This window comes from Anticarsia gemmatalis, chromosome Z, assembly GCF_050436995.1.
Source record: "Anticarsia gemmatalis isolate Benzon Research Colony breed Stoneville strain chromosome Z, ilAntGemm2 primary, whole genome shotgun sequence".
NCBI classification, from domain to species: domain Eukaryota; kingdom Metazoa; phylum Arthropoda; class Insecta; order Lepidoptera; family Erebidae; genus Anticarsia; species Anticarsia gemmatalis.
In genome coordinates, this window is record NC_134776.1 from 10,065,150 (window position 1) to 10,081,671 (window position 16,522).

The window sequence follows — 16,522 nt, forward strand, 5'->3', positions numbered from 1 at the left end:
TTAACATGATATAATGGCCCAGCACACTCGCTAGATAGAATGGAAGTCGCTGCGTGACGACGCCAGCATATTTAATGAAAATAGGTTAGTATAGCAAAGCATTACTTAAGCTGAGCAGAGCAGAGTTCAAGTCAGTGGCCTTAATCCTACTCGGTAAAGAAGTAATGAAACATCAAGACAAGCAGCTAACCTGTTCAGGAATTCATGAAATGAAACAGCCATTAATTTTTAAACCATTTATTACCACACATTAATAAGAGTATAATGAAAGTACACATCATTATCATACTAGTAATACCATCACCACCAATACAAGAAAATCTTAAAAATATAGTGGAGCAAAAAGTTTGGTTTCATGTTTAAATTAGGTCATACCTTAATAAATGCTTGGCATCACATTTTTGCAGCCTTTTCATATACTACGGCCCCAGGATAGATGTAATTTTACATTTTTGATCCTTTCAATACCATGTCTACTTGAGAAGGGTATTTTTGTGTTCCTATGTGAAACAAACCAAACTAGAGCTCTACAGTTGATATTAATTACAGTTGCTCATCTCAACAACATATTTCTTGTTTACATTTTAATTCCTACAACCCATTATCAAATCCTTACAATATTACTCAAGCTTTGCAGGAAGAAAATGTTTATTCTAGTTTGGTTCACTTCCACATCACAAAATATTCTCACACCAATAATATAATGTCTATATATCAAATCCAAGCTTGCCTATGGCATGGTCCGCAACTTAAGCTAGGCCTGTCCTCAAGTTACGCCAAAGCACCCAAGTTGTAACCTCATCACTGCATCCCAGAAACCTTTCTAATAAACTGGTCACACAGATGTTATTGACATTGATATTGTTAGATCACCTAGAGGCCACAGTTAGGTAACTACATAATCTTTGGCTCAAGTTTCTTATTCGGCCGCCTATCAGTCTCTTCCATTTTCATCACATCACATTACAAAATAAAAGGCCTCACAACAAACTAGTTCTTTGACAAATGTTTAGAATCATAAAATAAAAGTAATTGTTCAAACATTTTGAACATAAGTGTTTTCATACAATTTTAACAATTTTGATTTTACTATAAAAACTTTGTTCACCAGATATTTCAATATCTTCACTTTTTCCAAAATACCCATCATTACATACTTTATCCTTACATATCCTATATACCCTGCTGCATTTTTGAGCCTTATGCCAATATTAAATTTTATCTGATATAATATTTAAGTGATTATTCATCGTCATCGCCTAAACAGCAAGGGTCTAATCCGGCTAAACAAAGCCAGGTAGAACCCAAAATACAATACGAGATTATAAAATAAAATTTATAAAGGTATAAATAAATATACTTATTAACTAATAACAATTTTCAAAAGATCTTTCCTGTTCAAATTTTACTCCTGTAGTTAGTAACGTATGATAATACCGCTCCTTAAAGGCAGCTACATAATATGCAAAGTCCTGTATGATATGAAAGTTAGAAATTACAATGAGACTATTTTAAAGTTGAAGTCAGTTTTGTGATATAAGTCATCAAAAAGAGAGATAAATATATCTCCAGTAAGTAATACAATACTATGACATTATTGATTAGAATAGACACTGTCATGGATAGATTAAATAGGACACCAACACCTAGATAATGCATAGTTGCATATAAATGGATTTAGATGGCTATGCCCCGGAAGTAGTCATAGCGGTTGCGGCGCTCATCTTGCATCTGCCCAATCCGCGAAGCCATGTTGTAGTCCCGGCAAACTCCGCAGAAGGTGCTGGTAACAACGTGGAACGGGCTGCGATAGTACAGATTGGGATCCTTCAGGTGCTTGTTCTTCTTGTGGCAGCGCACATGGAGGTACACCTCCAGCAGCATCAGAGCCACGCAGAAGAGGCTCGGAAACACCATCAGGCTGGGGATGAGCAGCATGCGAGGGCTCACTTGGTTTGAACCCGCTATGATGTTAGCTTTCAAAGATTGAAACTTCTTGGTCTTTGTAATGTAGCCCTTCGGAAATTTCATATACTTTTCTTTTGGTGGCATGGAGATTTGCCTTATAGCAAAATCAATAGATGGAGATGTATCTTCAATTAACGGTTCGCCCGTTTCTTCGTTGACGTTATAAGTGATAGTTTCCCCAGTTTCGTCATCATGGGAAACTTGATCAACAGGGAAAGGTCTCTTTCTTATCATTTCTGTAATTAGACGCAGGGCGTGGAATGTATTGTTACTCCAGTATTTAGGTGTTAAGTTATATATGACAAAGAACATCTAAGTTCTTTTCGGTGCGGGTTTTCTACTCACTTCTTCGACTGCGTTGCACTTCACACACAGCTGCTTTTAACAATTTATGAGTGTCTTTTAACTGATTAATCTACGGGTATTAGATCCGCTCGGCAGCAGATCTCTTCGACTAATGGTAATAAATTCACTGCCCTTTAGATTTTCCTGTTTTATTTGTAAAATCAATACACCTTACTAGCGGGGCTGCCAGCTTTTAAAAAGTTTACCCCTATAAGCGCCTACACCATGTCACTTCGTCTTCCCTAGGGAATAAGCACAAATGAAGAAGAGTTCGCAATAAAAAAAATATAATCTCTCATTAATTTTATAATAGTAGCAAATAAGTTCCATTTACAATCCGTATAAAAGAGTAATAGAAAGATCGTAAAGTAAATTAATTTCCTAAAAATTTATATGGAACAAAATAATAATAATGATGATGCGTGTTAAAATAATAATTATTAATATCAATAACAAACAATGAAACACTGATACTCTTTTAATATTGTGTTAAAAAGTTTTAATTCTATGTTTTTTTTTACTATCAAGCTTCATAACCCGAAGATGCAAAAAAGTCAGAATTTTTCTTTTTTTTTGCATGCAAAAAATCAAAGAAGAGAATATTTAAAGTATTGTTCGAGATAGTCAGCATTTGTGAGGTATTAAAAACATACATTTTGCTGCTCACATATCATTATTATTATTTCAATAGTAACAAAAATTCGAGAGAATGATCTACTTGTAGACCGTAATCTCCGAAGTCACAGAACGTAGTTGAAAAACCAAAACAAGAACAAGACTTTTCTCGAGGTGATTACGCTTGGCTAAATTAGCCAAAGTTAGCCGAAGCCGAAGCGAGCCAATCATGGCTCAATAAAAATAAACCTTTTATAGAGTACGAATTCAAACTATTTTTTTCCCATAAACCAAGAGTAAATTTCTTGTGCTGGCAGCCCTTACATTATTTTGACATTTTGACTTTTAATAGTGTTGTCACAATACACGATTGAATTTTAGTTTATTATTCAATGTCGTACCTACTCATAAAAAAATACAATAAATTTGATTAATGTAGTAAATCTAAAAGATTAAAACATAAAAGTATGGGTTGGTAATAAAAAAAATAATTCAAGTTAACTTCATCAAATTGCCCGAAATAACAAAATTGGAGATAAAATAAATTCAGTCGACAATCTAGACATCACTATACCATAAACAATATGATGAGTGATGGCATTCTATGAGAGTACCTGTGCTATGTTCTAAAACAACGCTTTTAGGAAAATTTTGTGGTGGGTCGAAAAATAATGTCACGTCTAATAATTTTTGGACTGACCAATTGATAAAAAGTCTATTAGTTTGTGTGATAACCCATGTAAAGAAGAGATTTCTTTCTTTACTATTAAGAAGCGGTTTCAAGCGCAGAATAGTTTCATCTTTTCATTCTCTATTTCATTCGAGAGGTACTGATATTCAGAAGTATTTTTTCTATTTTATTGAATCGCATTGTAAATATTGGGCATAACCTCAAAACTGGAGTTAATTTTAAGTTTATTCTAATATATATTTCTCGCACTGTGACGTGTTTTGTTTACACTCTACAACTAATAAACCATTCGAAAGTTGTAAGAAACCGCATTGTTGAATGTATTTAGTTTGTTTAATAAGTAAACAACATGTATCATCACATTAACCCAACGGACATCGCAAAATTAAGAATTACAATTACATTAATTACTTTTCTTATTTTGATAATGATCTGACTGAATATATCAATGTTTATTAGTATTATGGTAGTGATAAAACTAGTAAGTTCATGTTGCTGTTACACCATCAGTTCATCATATTACTAGTTGCTATTTATTATTTAGTCTCAAACTAAGATTAAGAATTGAAACCTTAAGGTACCTGGCATAAAGAGACTGAGCTCAATATCAGGATGCTTGAATAGGGGGGTACTAGATTGTTGTCACATGGTACCTTCCAATATTTCCATTAATATTTATCAGTAAGTTATTTGTGCCACAATAAATTAATTACATTCCACAGGCTTATACAAGTATCTATTATAAAGTTTAAAGACATACACTGATCCTCCTGTAAATTTAAGATACATGTTCCATTTTTTTAGAACATTCACTTTTTGCTATGCTCTTAGTTTATGTATATTTTAGTTTGACTATATTATAGCAGCATGTTCTTGTCTATGTATGTTCCACATGGTGTAGACACACCTAACAATCATAAAATTATAATATAGAGATGGTTGTAGGTGACTTAAATATTTAATACACAAAAGTCTTATCACACATAATTATCAAATGAGTTGTAAATTTGTGTGTATGAATTAATGTGCAGCCTAGTGCTTTGATTCTGTTAAGATTTATTATGAGGTACCATGCATGTGGTGCATCATTTACTTCAATTTTATAATTTAATAAGCATTAGATTAAATTATTATATATGCTTTGCTTTTTGTTAAGATTAGTATCAAATGTAAGTCGTAGCTCAGACTTTGTTGCGAATTTCAGACAGCTTGCATTCTTCGTACACCAGTTTTTAATGTAGGTCTCATTAACATATCATTTGTACTTATTAATGCTAAACTAATATTTCTTAATGTCTATAAATATGTAAAATATGCACTGCAAATGTGATTCTACAAGAACTTATCCCTTCAGCCGTTTAGGAAACCTAAGTTTGGAAACTGGTTTCCTAAAAGTATTTTTTTATATTTATACGTAACTGGTTTCTTAAAAGGATTTTTTAATACTTATAGGTAACTGGTTTCCTAGAAGTACTATGCTTATGTTAATAGACACCTATACGAAACTACTAACCACATTTCAGTAGAAATGTTTACCGGCATTGATTATTTTGGCTTTTGTTGTAATTAATTTAAACCGTAATTGTACCATTTATGTGGTTATTTAATCAAATAAATAAACTCCTAAAACATAAATACAACTCTTCTTAAGATTAAATAAAAACAATTTCCTTAGTTAAATTAAAACAAAAATGCGTAAGGTGAAATAATTTCAATACAGTGCCCCGCAGTTATTACTCCATTGTTCAGATCATTTATTGCGTTATCAATTTCATTATCTATTTCTAGGTAACCTTTCATTTTTTTTGCAGTATTTTTTAAAAATATTAGTAACTTTAGTTTCCTTAATCAAAATTTCTAGTAAATTGGCAACTGTAACATTTTTCTTGCCAATGTATCTGTTAATCCGGCTATGCCAGCCTTCCAAATTGTTCGTTGTCCTGACCTGTTCCTTACTACAGCAACAAGTTTTCTTAATGACACTATTGTTTAACCATTCTTTTTTAAAATATGTATTGAATTTCTTTATATCCTCACCAGAAGGGGACTTTTTCATCACGTACTGAATACCACTTTCTATGAAATTTCGTGGCAATCGTGCGATCCCGGCACACCGTGAAACATGGCGTTTCTTGGCAGGGGTTGATATTTTCAGGATTATACTCTTTCTGATTAAGCATCTATTATAATGGAAATAGCATCCTTTAATTTTAATTCCTGAGTAAACTTGACGTTTTGCTTTCATAGCAGTTATACATAGTTATACAATTACCTATAAGTATTAAAAAATCCTTTTAGGAAACCAGTTACCTATAAGTATTAAAAAATCCTTTTAAGACACCAGTTACGTATAAGTATAAAAAAATACTTTTAGGAAACCAGTTTCCAAACTTAGGTTTCCTAAACGGCTGAAGGGGAACTTATCACTTTTGTACTAATTGCGAATGCGATATTACAAACTCTAAATGCATATATCATGACTATTAAATCAAACAGATTAAATTATTTCATTCATATGCACCCTGCAAAGATAGAATTACTGATACAGCCAATAATATCTTGCCAATCTTACTTATTGCAAGTAGGAAAGTACTTATTACAAGGTGGTAAATAAATCTGGGTTATGTAGGAAATCTATTAGATATTTCAGTTAATTTGAGTTTATATTTCACATTTCTTGTACAGACACAGTTGTTGATATAAACAACTAACTATTCATGGTCAAACCAAACTAATTTTATAATTGTAAATATAAAAATTATAGCATCTTAACTTCAAATTTGTACAACTTCTTCACAATCAGAGAAGCAATTATATTGTTTTGTTTGATTAAAATTAATTAGGGAATTATAGTGTATGTATACATATTTGTGCCCATGACTGACCAGAGCCTAGACAAATTTTAAGTTAATTCTATTGAATAATATAAATATTTCCTATGCTCAACAGTGGGTAGAAGTAGAATGAATATAAGTGAAAACTTTAGATGTTATGATAATCTTACTGAATTTACATATGGGTTAAACTAAATTCTAATATTTCCATTGAAAATTTCTCCATAAGTCTTGAGATTGATAGGTCATAAATATTACAGTACTAGCTGACCCGTGCGGCTCCGCTCGCGTGAATGATTTTTTTTTACTAATACAAAACTTATTCCTTAACAACAAAATATGCTTTTTTTCACGAAAAATATTCTCAAAATTATTTATATCTCATATAACTCGCGCTAAAGCCTAAAGCATATCCGCCATTAAAACTGTTGCCATGACAACGGATTTTTGTTAATTCAATGTCATTATAATGTTGATTATTCGCGACTTCGGTAGCGAAACCTGAATTTTCCCGGGAAATGCGTCATTTTCCCGGGGTAAAAAGTAGCCTATGTCCTTTCTCGGGTATTAAACTATCTCCATACCAAATTTCATGCAAATTGGTTCAGTAGTTTAGGCGTGATTGAGTAGCAGACAGACAGACAGACAGACAGACAGAGTTACTTTCGCATTTATAATATTAGTATGGATAAATCTTTCACGAAAATTGCTGTGGATAAAGTGAGAAAATTATGAAGATTGTATTACACTAATAGATTTCATGGCCAACAAAGTACATAATAATGTATATATTGATGATGTATGTTGTTTACTTATACATACATACATTTACATAGCTAATATGTGTTCATTTTTGTTGCAGATCCTGCCTTGTAACAATTAACAGATAGGTACACAGCACTATGGGAAAAGAGTAAGTATGCTTCTTTCCTTCCATTTTTCTTCTTCCATCAGCACCTGGACCCATCTCAGATCAGACCTCAATTCTTCAGAATGTATGTAAGAATTAGTTAAGAGCGAATTTATAACACATACATTACAGGAATTGCCCCTGCTGACTTTTTCTTAAATGTAATTCTAGTTGATATGTTTTACCTAGCGATTGTTAAAACTTATTCACCCTTAATGAAGAGGAGAGGTTATGAATTATATCCAACATTCATTGTATTAACCTAAGAGAATATAACACTTTATGTTATAATCATATACAGGGTGTGGCGTAAATAATGGATAATCCTTTACCAGCGGATGGGCGACTTCCCGACTGATCTAAAAATTAAAATTTACCTCTGGCACAAGTATCATAGTTTTTGAGATTTTGGCCATTTTGTGTGTTTTTTAAGAAAGCGATTTACGCTCTTAGTTTTTGATGCTGTGATCACAAATTAAGGCTTTTTTTTAATCCGTTTTTTGCAAATAAATCCTGAATAGATGTCCTATTGAATCTACAATCTTGTTTTGCCATTACTACTTGTTTTCTATTTAAATTATGCATTCAAAGTTAAATTTTATAATCTTTCACAACTTTTGTGCAACTTTGAGCACTTGTGGTGAAAAAAAAATGTATGGTGGCTATACTGCCCACGCCATAAATAATTTCTAAATTTTATTAGAATTCTAAATTGATATAACATGCAGCATTAATACTGATTATTGTCAAAATATTACAAAGAACTTAAATTATTAACACTTTTACCGGTCGACTAATTTTATTTTTGCACGCGTTTAAGCTAAGTTTGCTTTCAAATATTCATGTCTATAGGGTTATTACACTATTAAAGATTATTTAGATGATAAAAAAGCTTGGAACTGTGCTGCTTCTACCAAGTCTATTTCAAAATAATGTATTACAATTTGATGAAAATGATTTATTTGTCAACAGATTAGTTTTCTTTAGATTTCTTATTATCTTTATTATTTGAATATTATTTATGTTTTGTATTTCTTTTTTTTTCTTTCTTTTCAACACTGCACACAAGTGCTCAAAGTTGCACAAAAGTGTTGAAAAATTATAAAATTTAACTTTGAATGCATAGTTTAAATAAAAGACAAGTAGTAATAACAAAACAGGATATTAGGTTCAATAGCACATCAATTCAGGATTTATTTGCAAAAAATTTTGACCATTATGTGTGTTTAAGAAAGCGATTGACGCTCGTACTTTTTGATGCTGTGATCACTAATTAAGGCTTTTTTTAAATCCGTTTTTTGCAATTAAATCCTGAATAGATGTGCAATCGAATCTAGAACGCGCTTAGCGTGCAAAAATAAAATTAGTCGACCGGCAAAAGTGTTAATAATTTAAGTTCTTTGTAATATTTTGACAATAATCAGTATTAATGCGGCATGTTATACCAATTTAGAATTCTAATAAAATTTAGAAATTATTTATGGCGTGGGCAGTATAGCCACCATACATTTTTTTTTCACCACAAGTGCTCAAAGTTGCACGAAAGTTGTGAAAGATTATAAAATTTAACTTTGAATGCATAATTTAAATAAAAAACAAGTAGTAATAGCAAAACAAGATTGTAGATTCAATAGCACATCTATTCAGGATTTATTTGCAAAAAACGGATTAAAAAAAAGCCTTAATTTGTGATCACAGCATCAAAAACTAAGAGCGTAAATCGCTTTCTTAAAAAACACACAAAATGGCCAAAATCTCAAAAACGATACTTGTGTCAGAGGTAAATTTTAATTTTTAGATCAGTCGGGAAGTCGCCCATCTGCTTGTAAAGGATTATCCATTATTTACGCCACACCCTGTATATACCCTATTTCTATAAAAAGTATGTTTCTTGTTTACCATAACTGGTGGCAATAAACCTACCTCTACTTCACTCTGCTTTTGACATCAATAAGATGTCATTCATCTGACGATGTGTCAGTGAAAGTGATTTGTCTATCAGATATATGTTTCCCTATCCCTAAATAATTTGTTTTCAATATGACTTGGCTACAATAAAATACTTTATAACCATGGGTCATCCCATATTAGCCATAGATATATCTATTCAATTAATGGAACTCACGGAAAGGTGTCATATTTTCGTTGATATGGATGAACAACGCGGGCTTTAATCATTCGCAAGGTTGTAGCATACCTAACGGACCAGTACCAACTGAAACATGAATTGATCGGCTCTGGACCTTTATAACACAGATTTTATTCAAAAATCGTATTTTAGCACTTTTTAAAGCTTGCGTTGCGACGTCGTATCTTAACACCTTTCTTTTCTATTCCAAATTTCTCACGTCATGATCTAACTTACAGAAATTTGCATTATATTGTGAAAGTAAAGGATCCGGATTCTCATTCGAGGCGAAAGAGTATAGTGAGTATACATTTAATTTGTTCACAGTGTTGTGGAAAAAGAGAAGTCAAAAAACGGCGAAAGCGTAGATGATGAAAGCAAAAAAAAGAAGAAAAGTAAAAAGCACAAGAAGCACAAACGTTCTACGGAGGAACCTGCAGACAAGGGTCACAAAAAGAAAAAGAAATCTAAAAAAGAAAAGACTAAGAGTCCTAAAGTAGAGAGTGAGACTTCTCTATCTGATGTTGAAGAACTAATTAAGAAAAGTAAAAGTGTTAAGCGTATAAGACGGTTAACCCCTGAAGAGGTTAAATCAAAAAATGGTGATTCTACAAGCAGATCTCACAGCAGAAGTAACTCTCAGCAAAGTAAAAGGACAGATAAAGAGGACTCTTCGAACAGTCGAAATAGTACGCAGCAAAGCAAAAAAAGTGAAGAAGCTACTCACAGCAAAAGTAGTTCTCAACAAAGTAAAAGCAAAGATAAACCGGAAACGTCTCAAAGCAGTAGCAGTAGTACCTCACAGCAAAGAAAGAAGAAGGATAAATCTGAGACTTTGGAAATAATATCTTCCGAGTCTGACGAAAGTGAAAATTATCAAGACGATTGTGCGAGTCCAGAACTGACAGTAATAGAAGACGAGTTAAACCTCGAGGACCTCATGAAACAGAAAGAGTTACTCCAAGCTCGTCTGGTCGCCTATTACACAGATAAGAGTGATGACGATGCCCTCCTCAAGAGTGTGCAGGAAATTATTTGTATAAACGATGATACTAGATCACCACTTCCAAAGAGGTCAAGAAGAGAAAAAGACCATGACCGTAGAAGCAGTAGAAATAAATCGAGTAGAGATCGCTCAAGTGAAAGAGACAAGTATAAATCAAAAAAACATGAAGAAGACTTGAGGGAAATTATAAACAGAGAAAGTAGAAAAGAAATGGAACGTAGAATAGAAGAGAGAGAAAGAAAAGAGAAGGAACGCCGCAAGTTGGATGAACGGGACCGTGACAAGAGACGGGATCGAGATAGGGAACGTGACAGGGATAGAGAACGAGACCGAGATAGAGATCGTCGTTCATCAGAGCTGAGGTGGAGGGACAGAGACCGGAGTCACCGCCGGTCTCGCGACCGTTCACCAGCACTGCGCCTCGACCGCAGACATTCGGATCGAGACAGAAGATCTCGAGACCGCTACAGGGATCGGTCAAGGGATCGCTCCAGAGACAGGTCTAGAGATAGACACATGCGATCAGACCATAGAAACAGAAGAAAGGTACACAACAGGGCAAACTGATCACGTTTTATTAAAAAGCATGGTGTTAATCACATTTACCAATTCACAGGCTCGGGACTGCTTCACGCTTTACGCATGGACCTAGATTTGGTGCTGTGAAATTAAATTGCATTAGTTCAAGTAATAACATATTTAACAAGAATGCAGATGCTTGTATTAACTTACGCGGGGTTTATTTGTGTTGTCACAACATTGTGTTTCATACTTTTAAGGCTGTTAATATTGTAATGAAATTAATTAATGTTTTAATATAATTCCAGAGTTCATCAACGGAAGTCGCACAAATTGTTCCCAGCTCTAGTGATGAGGAGCTCGACATATCTGTTAACACTGATGATGATGAGGAAACGGAACAACAAATTATTGAAAAGAGGCGGAAGCAAAGAGAACAGCTTATGAAGGTGACTATTTTATCACATTTTTATCGAAATAACCACGTGCATAATATTATTGGTCATTGCATAAAATATGATATATCACGCTTAGTCCAATAATTCTACCCACTTCTTTTCCTAAGCTATGTCTGTTCCCTCTCTAAGAAAAAACGGCTATTATTATTATATGCACCAATATTCTAATATATTCTATCCGATTACATTTGCAGCGACTCGGCAGCGATCCAAGAAAGAAAATTGAAGAGCAGCCTGCTTCACCACCTCTACCTGAACCAAAGGCTCTCAGAAATGAGACATCTGATAACCGGGCTACCCACTCAGACAAAGATAAAAACAAAGACAAGGACAATATGAAAGAGCCGACATCAGATACTCAAGTGGTTGTGGCTAGAAAGAACAGTGTGCAAAGTGAGACCGAAATTAAGTTGGAGAAGTCGATCAAAAGTGGAGAATGGGATATGTTTGCAGATCAAGATAACTTTAGTGTCGATGTGAGTATGGTAAAGTATAACGTGAGTTGGGGGTCCGGTTCTACAATTTCTTGAATAATGCTCCGTATTATGATAACTTGGGTTCCTCTTCTGTTACAGACACCAACAGCTGGAAAACCGAAAACCAAAAATGCGTTGGAAAATCCGTCATTGACAGACAACTGGGATGACGCAGAGGGATACTATAGGTAAAAATTGTTTTCATTGTATTCATTATAATTCTCTCAAGTTTCTAAAGCCGACAAAAATGACAGATGTAACCATCTACATAATAACTCTTTTGAATTTACGACGTATATAGAAGTTGCAATTTCATTTATCGGAAAAATAACATAGATTTTATTCGTATTGATTTCTTTAGTCATTTTTCTAATAGAACGCTATCACGCGACCGTTACTAATTAGTGTGATCATGTTATGGAGTCTTTTAATTAATGTTTGTTAATGATAGACGAGTGCGTGTTGTCGCAACGTTAGCTCACCTGTACACATTCCATTAAGATACCCTTTGATACAATATGACGCAATTCGCAAGTAGATTAATACAGATGTCTATTTTTTTCACAGAGTGCGTATAGGAGAGATGCTGGATAACAGATATACGGTATACGGGTACACTGGACAGGGCGTGTTCTCTAACGTGGTCCGGGCACGAGACCAGGCGCGAGGGAACAACGATGTGGCCGTTAAGATCATTAGGAATAATGAAATAATGTAAGTCGACGTTCAATTCCAACTTAAGCTTCGTCCAAAATATTCTGCTCTTGGCAAATTAGATTAGGAAACGTATATTAGAGCTTACTGTCGTACATTGATATATAGTGGTCTGGATGCATATGATATAGGACTTTGTAAGCTAGCATCCGTGATCACGAACATGTGATGCCTCACAGTGCAGAATGCAGACACACAGGGACAGCAATCAGTAACGTCAAAACTGTTATCTCAACCTGTTATATATAAACTCATCTATGTCGCAACAAAGCCTAGGCGTATAAATAACACCGAAAGTGGGCAAAACAGAAATGTAGTATTCATAAATTAATGCACTGTTATAACATTGAGCCCTTAGACAGCCAGAGCCCAGACATAAATATGTAGTTTTTTTAAATAGGTGCAAATATTTTCTACAATGCAGTAAAATAATATGACCTTGTTTGCCTGCTTTAAGTTCATCAGAACGTATTTTGAACTGTGTACATTTTTCTCCTGTAGGCATAAAACAGGTCTTCGCGAGTTAGAAATACTGAAACGCTTGAACGATGCGGATCCCGAGGACAAGTTCCATTGCCTGCGTTTGTTCCGTCATTTCTTCCACAAGAGGCACTTGTGTATGGTCCTGGAACCACTCTCCATGAACTTGAGGGAGGTTCTGAAGAAGTATGGAAAGAACAGCGGCATTCACGTCAAGGCTGTTAGAAGTTATACTCAACAAATGCTACTGGCATTGAAACTGTTAAAGAAAACAGGGATTTTACATGCAGGTATGTAGACAAGATATTGTGTAGTGAAATATTTTTAACTTACAAGAGTATAGTTGTTGTACAACGTATTTGTGCTGTAATAACTTTTTATTTTTGGAGTACCTACTAGCTAAATAATACCGACATTTTACAAATGTATTTTACTTTGTTATATACAAAGTATGTAGTGTATCTCGTTCTAAATATTAACAACTAATAATAACTTAGCAAATATGTTGATGTAATAAATACTTTCATTACAGATATAAAACCCGATAACATCCTCGTTAACGAAAGCAAGTTATTGCTCAAACTGTGTGATTTCGGAGCGGCTGGACATATTTCAGACAATGAAATCACACCATATCTTGTCTCACGGTTTTATCGGTCTCCTGAAATTATCCTCGGAGTCCCATACGACTACGGCATAGACATGTGGTCTACTGCTTGCACAATATATGAGCTATCCACAGGCAAAATCATGTTTAGTGGAAAATCAAACAATGAAATGCTTAAATACTTCATGGACTTAAAAGGCAAGATTCCTAACAAGATAGTCAAGAAGGGATACTTCAAAGAGCAACATTTTGACGCAAATTGCAACTTTTTGTATCATGAACTGGATAAAATTACTGAGAGGGTGAGTGTTATGTGTTACTATTAATATTGTACCATGTAATTACTTTGCAGAACGAAATCTAAGTTGACAACCAGCTACAAACAACATAGTATATAGTATTATAATAGTTTAAAATAAAACAAATATTTTTTTTCCTTTCCAGGAAAAAGTAGTTATAATCTCAAGCATCAAACCATCTCGCGATCTACAAGCAGAACTTGCACCGCCGCATCACAGATTACTGCCACCTGAGGCCAAAAAGATAGCACAGTTGAAGGACCTTCTGGAGCGAATGCTTATGCTCGACCCATCCAAACGGGCCTCGGTCAACCATTGCCTGGCTCATCCATTCATACAAGAAAAAATCTAAGACACGACACTGTCAACGACTGGCTAGGAGTTCACAATTTTATACATGTATCTTTAGATATTATCCTTAATGTATTCAAGCTATCAGGAAATCATTCATCATTATCGTATATTCTGTCGTAATGATGTGTAATTATCGTAGAAACGTCCAATAATCGAGGTTGATTTTGACTCAGGTTGCTTGTGCCTGCTTTATGAATGTGGTTCACGTATGACATTAAGTGCTGCCCCTGGTCTAAAATACATATTCATAGTACATGAGGGTGAATTTTCATAGTTTTGTATTTATCACATAATTATTATACATTAGATATTAGTAAGGAAGCTTCCATAATGAAGCATGCAGTGTAGTGTAAGGTTATATGAATGTCAGAAAGTAGAGCAGTGCGCAATCATGCCTGAGCAAATAAATAACTATACTGCAGTTAAAGTGCCACTTACAGAAGAAAAATAATCCTAGAAGTTCGTTTTTATGTATATTTTAATACTAAATAAAATTATACACATGTTATAATAATATATCACATTTTTAAGTCTTACATATTTATTATAGCGTCAATAACTATTATTCATATATTTATCATAGTAACCATAGAGCCTGAAACGAGATTGAATCATTATTGAAAATGAAAGTTGTGTAAACAAAGTGTTCTTGTACTTTTAAATGGTTGCAACGAATAAGTTACATTTTAGTAGGTACTTAATGTCGGAATACATTTTAGTTTTTTATTCAAAAATTTTTTATGCGGTTGTAAACTTAACACTGATTGTAAATAAGTATTCGAAACTCACTTCCATCACCCACATTGTACCTCAAATAATTGCAATGAAGAAGAAAAAAGGAGACTTCCCTCTTAGGTGCTAGATAAAGCTACTGAGTCGTGAGGTCTACAATTTTAAGTGTTATATATTCTTAAACATTTGGTTGTCAAATACATAGCAACAGTGGCGGACTAAGATTGTCCGAGGTCTGGGGTGTATCACATGTTTATTTATATGATATGTTACCAGTGAAAGTTTTTATTCAACTACAATACAAATATGTGTTTTTGCATACGTAAGTGACTTAAGCAAATACGAAAATTAGTAATAAAGACCGATGGTATATATAAACCATGCAATTCGTTGTACTGGTTTAACAGTTAATTAGCTTTTTTTTTACTCTACACCTTTGACTTTTCAAGGCCACCCTATACGACCACCCTTGGTTAGTCCGCCACCGCATTTGCTAACAAATCTCAAATAGTCAATTCATCCTCACGGCCAAGTGGTGTCACCTAGCGATAGTATTTGATACATCCCAATTAGTCTCGTATAGGTTTAACTTTGTACTCTTTGAAGCGATTTGGTAGTAGTTTTTAAGATTTGCGAATTGAGCAGTCGATTGGCAATTGTAGCCAACATAATAATTAATGTGCAGATTATGAATTGCAATCATACTCCTGTGCTACAGTTGTTGGACATTAGTGTCAATGTTGAGAATAAATTATTTAGGTATCATTGGTTATTTTATTTTTAAATCACACTCACCTGAAAAGTCAGACCCATTACGGTATGTTAGGACTGGACTATCTCTATTGCGTGTTGAATAGTATATGCGACAGCCGCACAGAGGTTTTCGGTTCGAATCCTATATCTGGCCAAAAACTCTTGAGATGTTTTGCAAAGAATTTCTCAGAGATTCTTTGAAGAGCAGGTTATGCCTACCGGACTATGAGAATGAAGGAATAGAGAATGTATCTGTGTATTATACACACAGTCAGTATAAAAAATGCTTGGTTCGACGGCCAGTTCTAATTAAATTGGCCGCCGCAGCGAGATATCGGCTAGGAAGCAGGCATAAGTAAATTCGACCTCGCCAAAATACCAGTTTAAACAATATCGCAAGATTACAATTTAACTCCATCCTTCGATTCAGTATCGTCGTCAACTCAGGAAGTTGGTTGGGACATAGTGCTCCTTAATTAATTATCAACTTATCCAAGTTATGGGTGCGCGAATAACGCTCTTTTTCAATACTTTCCGCTGGCCTTATAAACAGTCTTAAAAAATATTTCGGAAACTGCACCGGTTCATCAGGTTATGCCCTTACAAAGTACATAGGCCTGCAAAATTCATATA

The 16,522-nt window shown here is 34.1% G+C and overlaps 2 protein-coding genes across 3 annotated transcripts; one reads left to right on the forward strand and one right to left on the reverse strand.

The window, feature by feature from the left end:
- Positions 1–221: 221 nt before the first annotated feature.
- LOC142986728 (uncharacterized) lies at positions 222–2,521 on the reverse strand. Its single transcript, XM_076135340.1, has 2 exons — positions 2,314–2,521; positions 222–2,204 (listed from the first exon to the last, which is right to left on the reverse strand). The coding sequence occupies exon 2, from the start codon at positions 2,200–2,202 to the stop codon at positions 1,678–1,680; it is 525 nt and encodes a 174-aa protein (XP_075991455.1). The 5' UTR covers positions 2,203–2,204; positions 2,314–2,521; the 3' UTR covers positions 222–1,677.
- Positions 2,522–3,512: 991 nt separating this feature from the next.
- On the forward strand, positions 3,513–15,901 carry Prp4k (Pre-mRNA processing factor 4 kinase). 2 transcript variants are annotated; one of them, XM_076135342.1, is made up of 10 exons: positions 3,513–3,584; positions 7,316–7,366; positions 9,819–11,043; positions 11,325–11,465; positions 11,669–11,950; positions 12,050–12,138; positions 12,518–12,664; positions 13,166–13,434; positions 13,677–14,053; positions 14,196–15,901. In XM_076135342.1, exons 2-10 carry the CDS (start codon positions 7,356–7,358, stop codon positions 14,400–14,402), a joined length of 2,748 nt encoding a protein of 915 aa, XP_075991457.1. In that variant the 5' UTR covers positions 3,513–3,584; positions 7,316–7,355; the 3' UTR covers positions 14,403–15,901. The 2 variants fall into 2 exon arrangements, with proteins under 2 accessions (XP_075991457.1, XP_075991456.1); XM_076135341.1 differs by having other exon boundaries at positions 3,529–3,755.
- The last annotated feature ends 621 nt before the right edge of the window (positions 15,902–16,522 follow it).

Excerpts from the sequence above, each read along its gene's own strand:
- LOC142986728 (XM_076135340.1), bottom strand. The coding sequence starts at position 2,202 with ATGATAAGAAAGAGACCTTTCCCTGTTGATCAAGTTTCCCATGATGAC.
- Prp4k (XM_076135342.1), top strand. Across the intron at positions 11,466-11,668 it reads AAAGAGAACAGCTTATGAAG|CGACTCGGCAGCGATCCAAG; the intron begins GTGACTATTTTA and ends TTACATTTGCAG. Across the intron at positions 13,435-13,676 it reads AACAGGGATTTTACATGCAG|ATATAAAACCCGATAACATC; the intron begins GTATGTAGACAA and ends CTTTCATTACAG.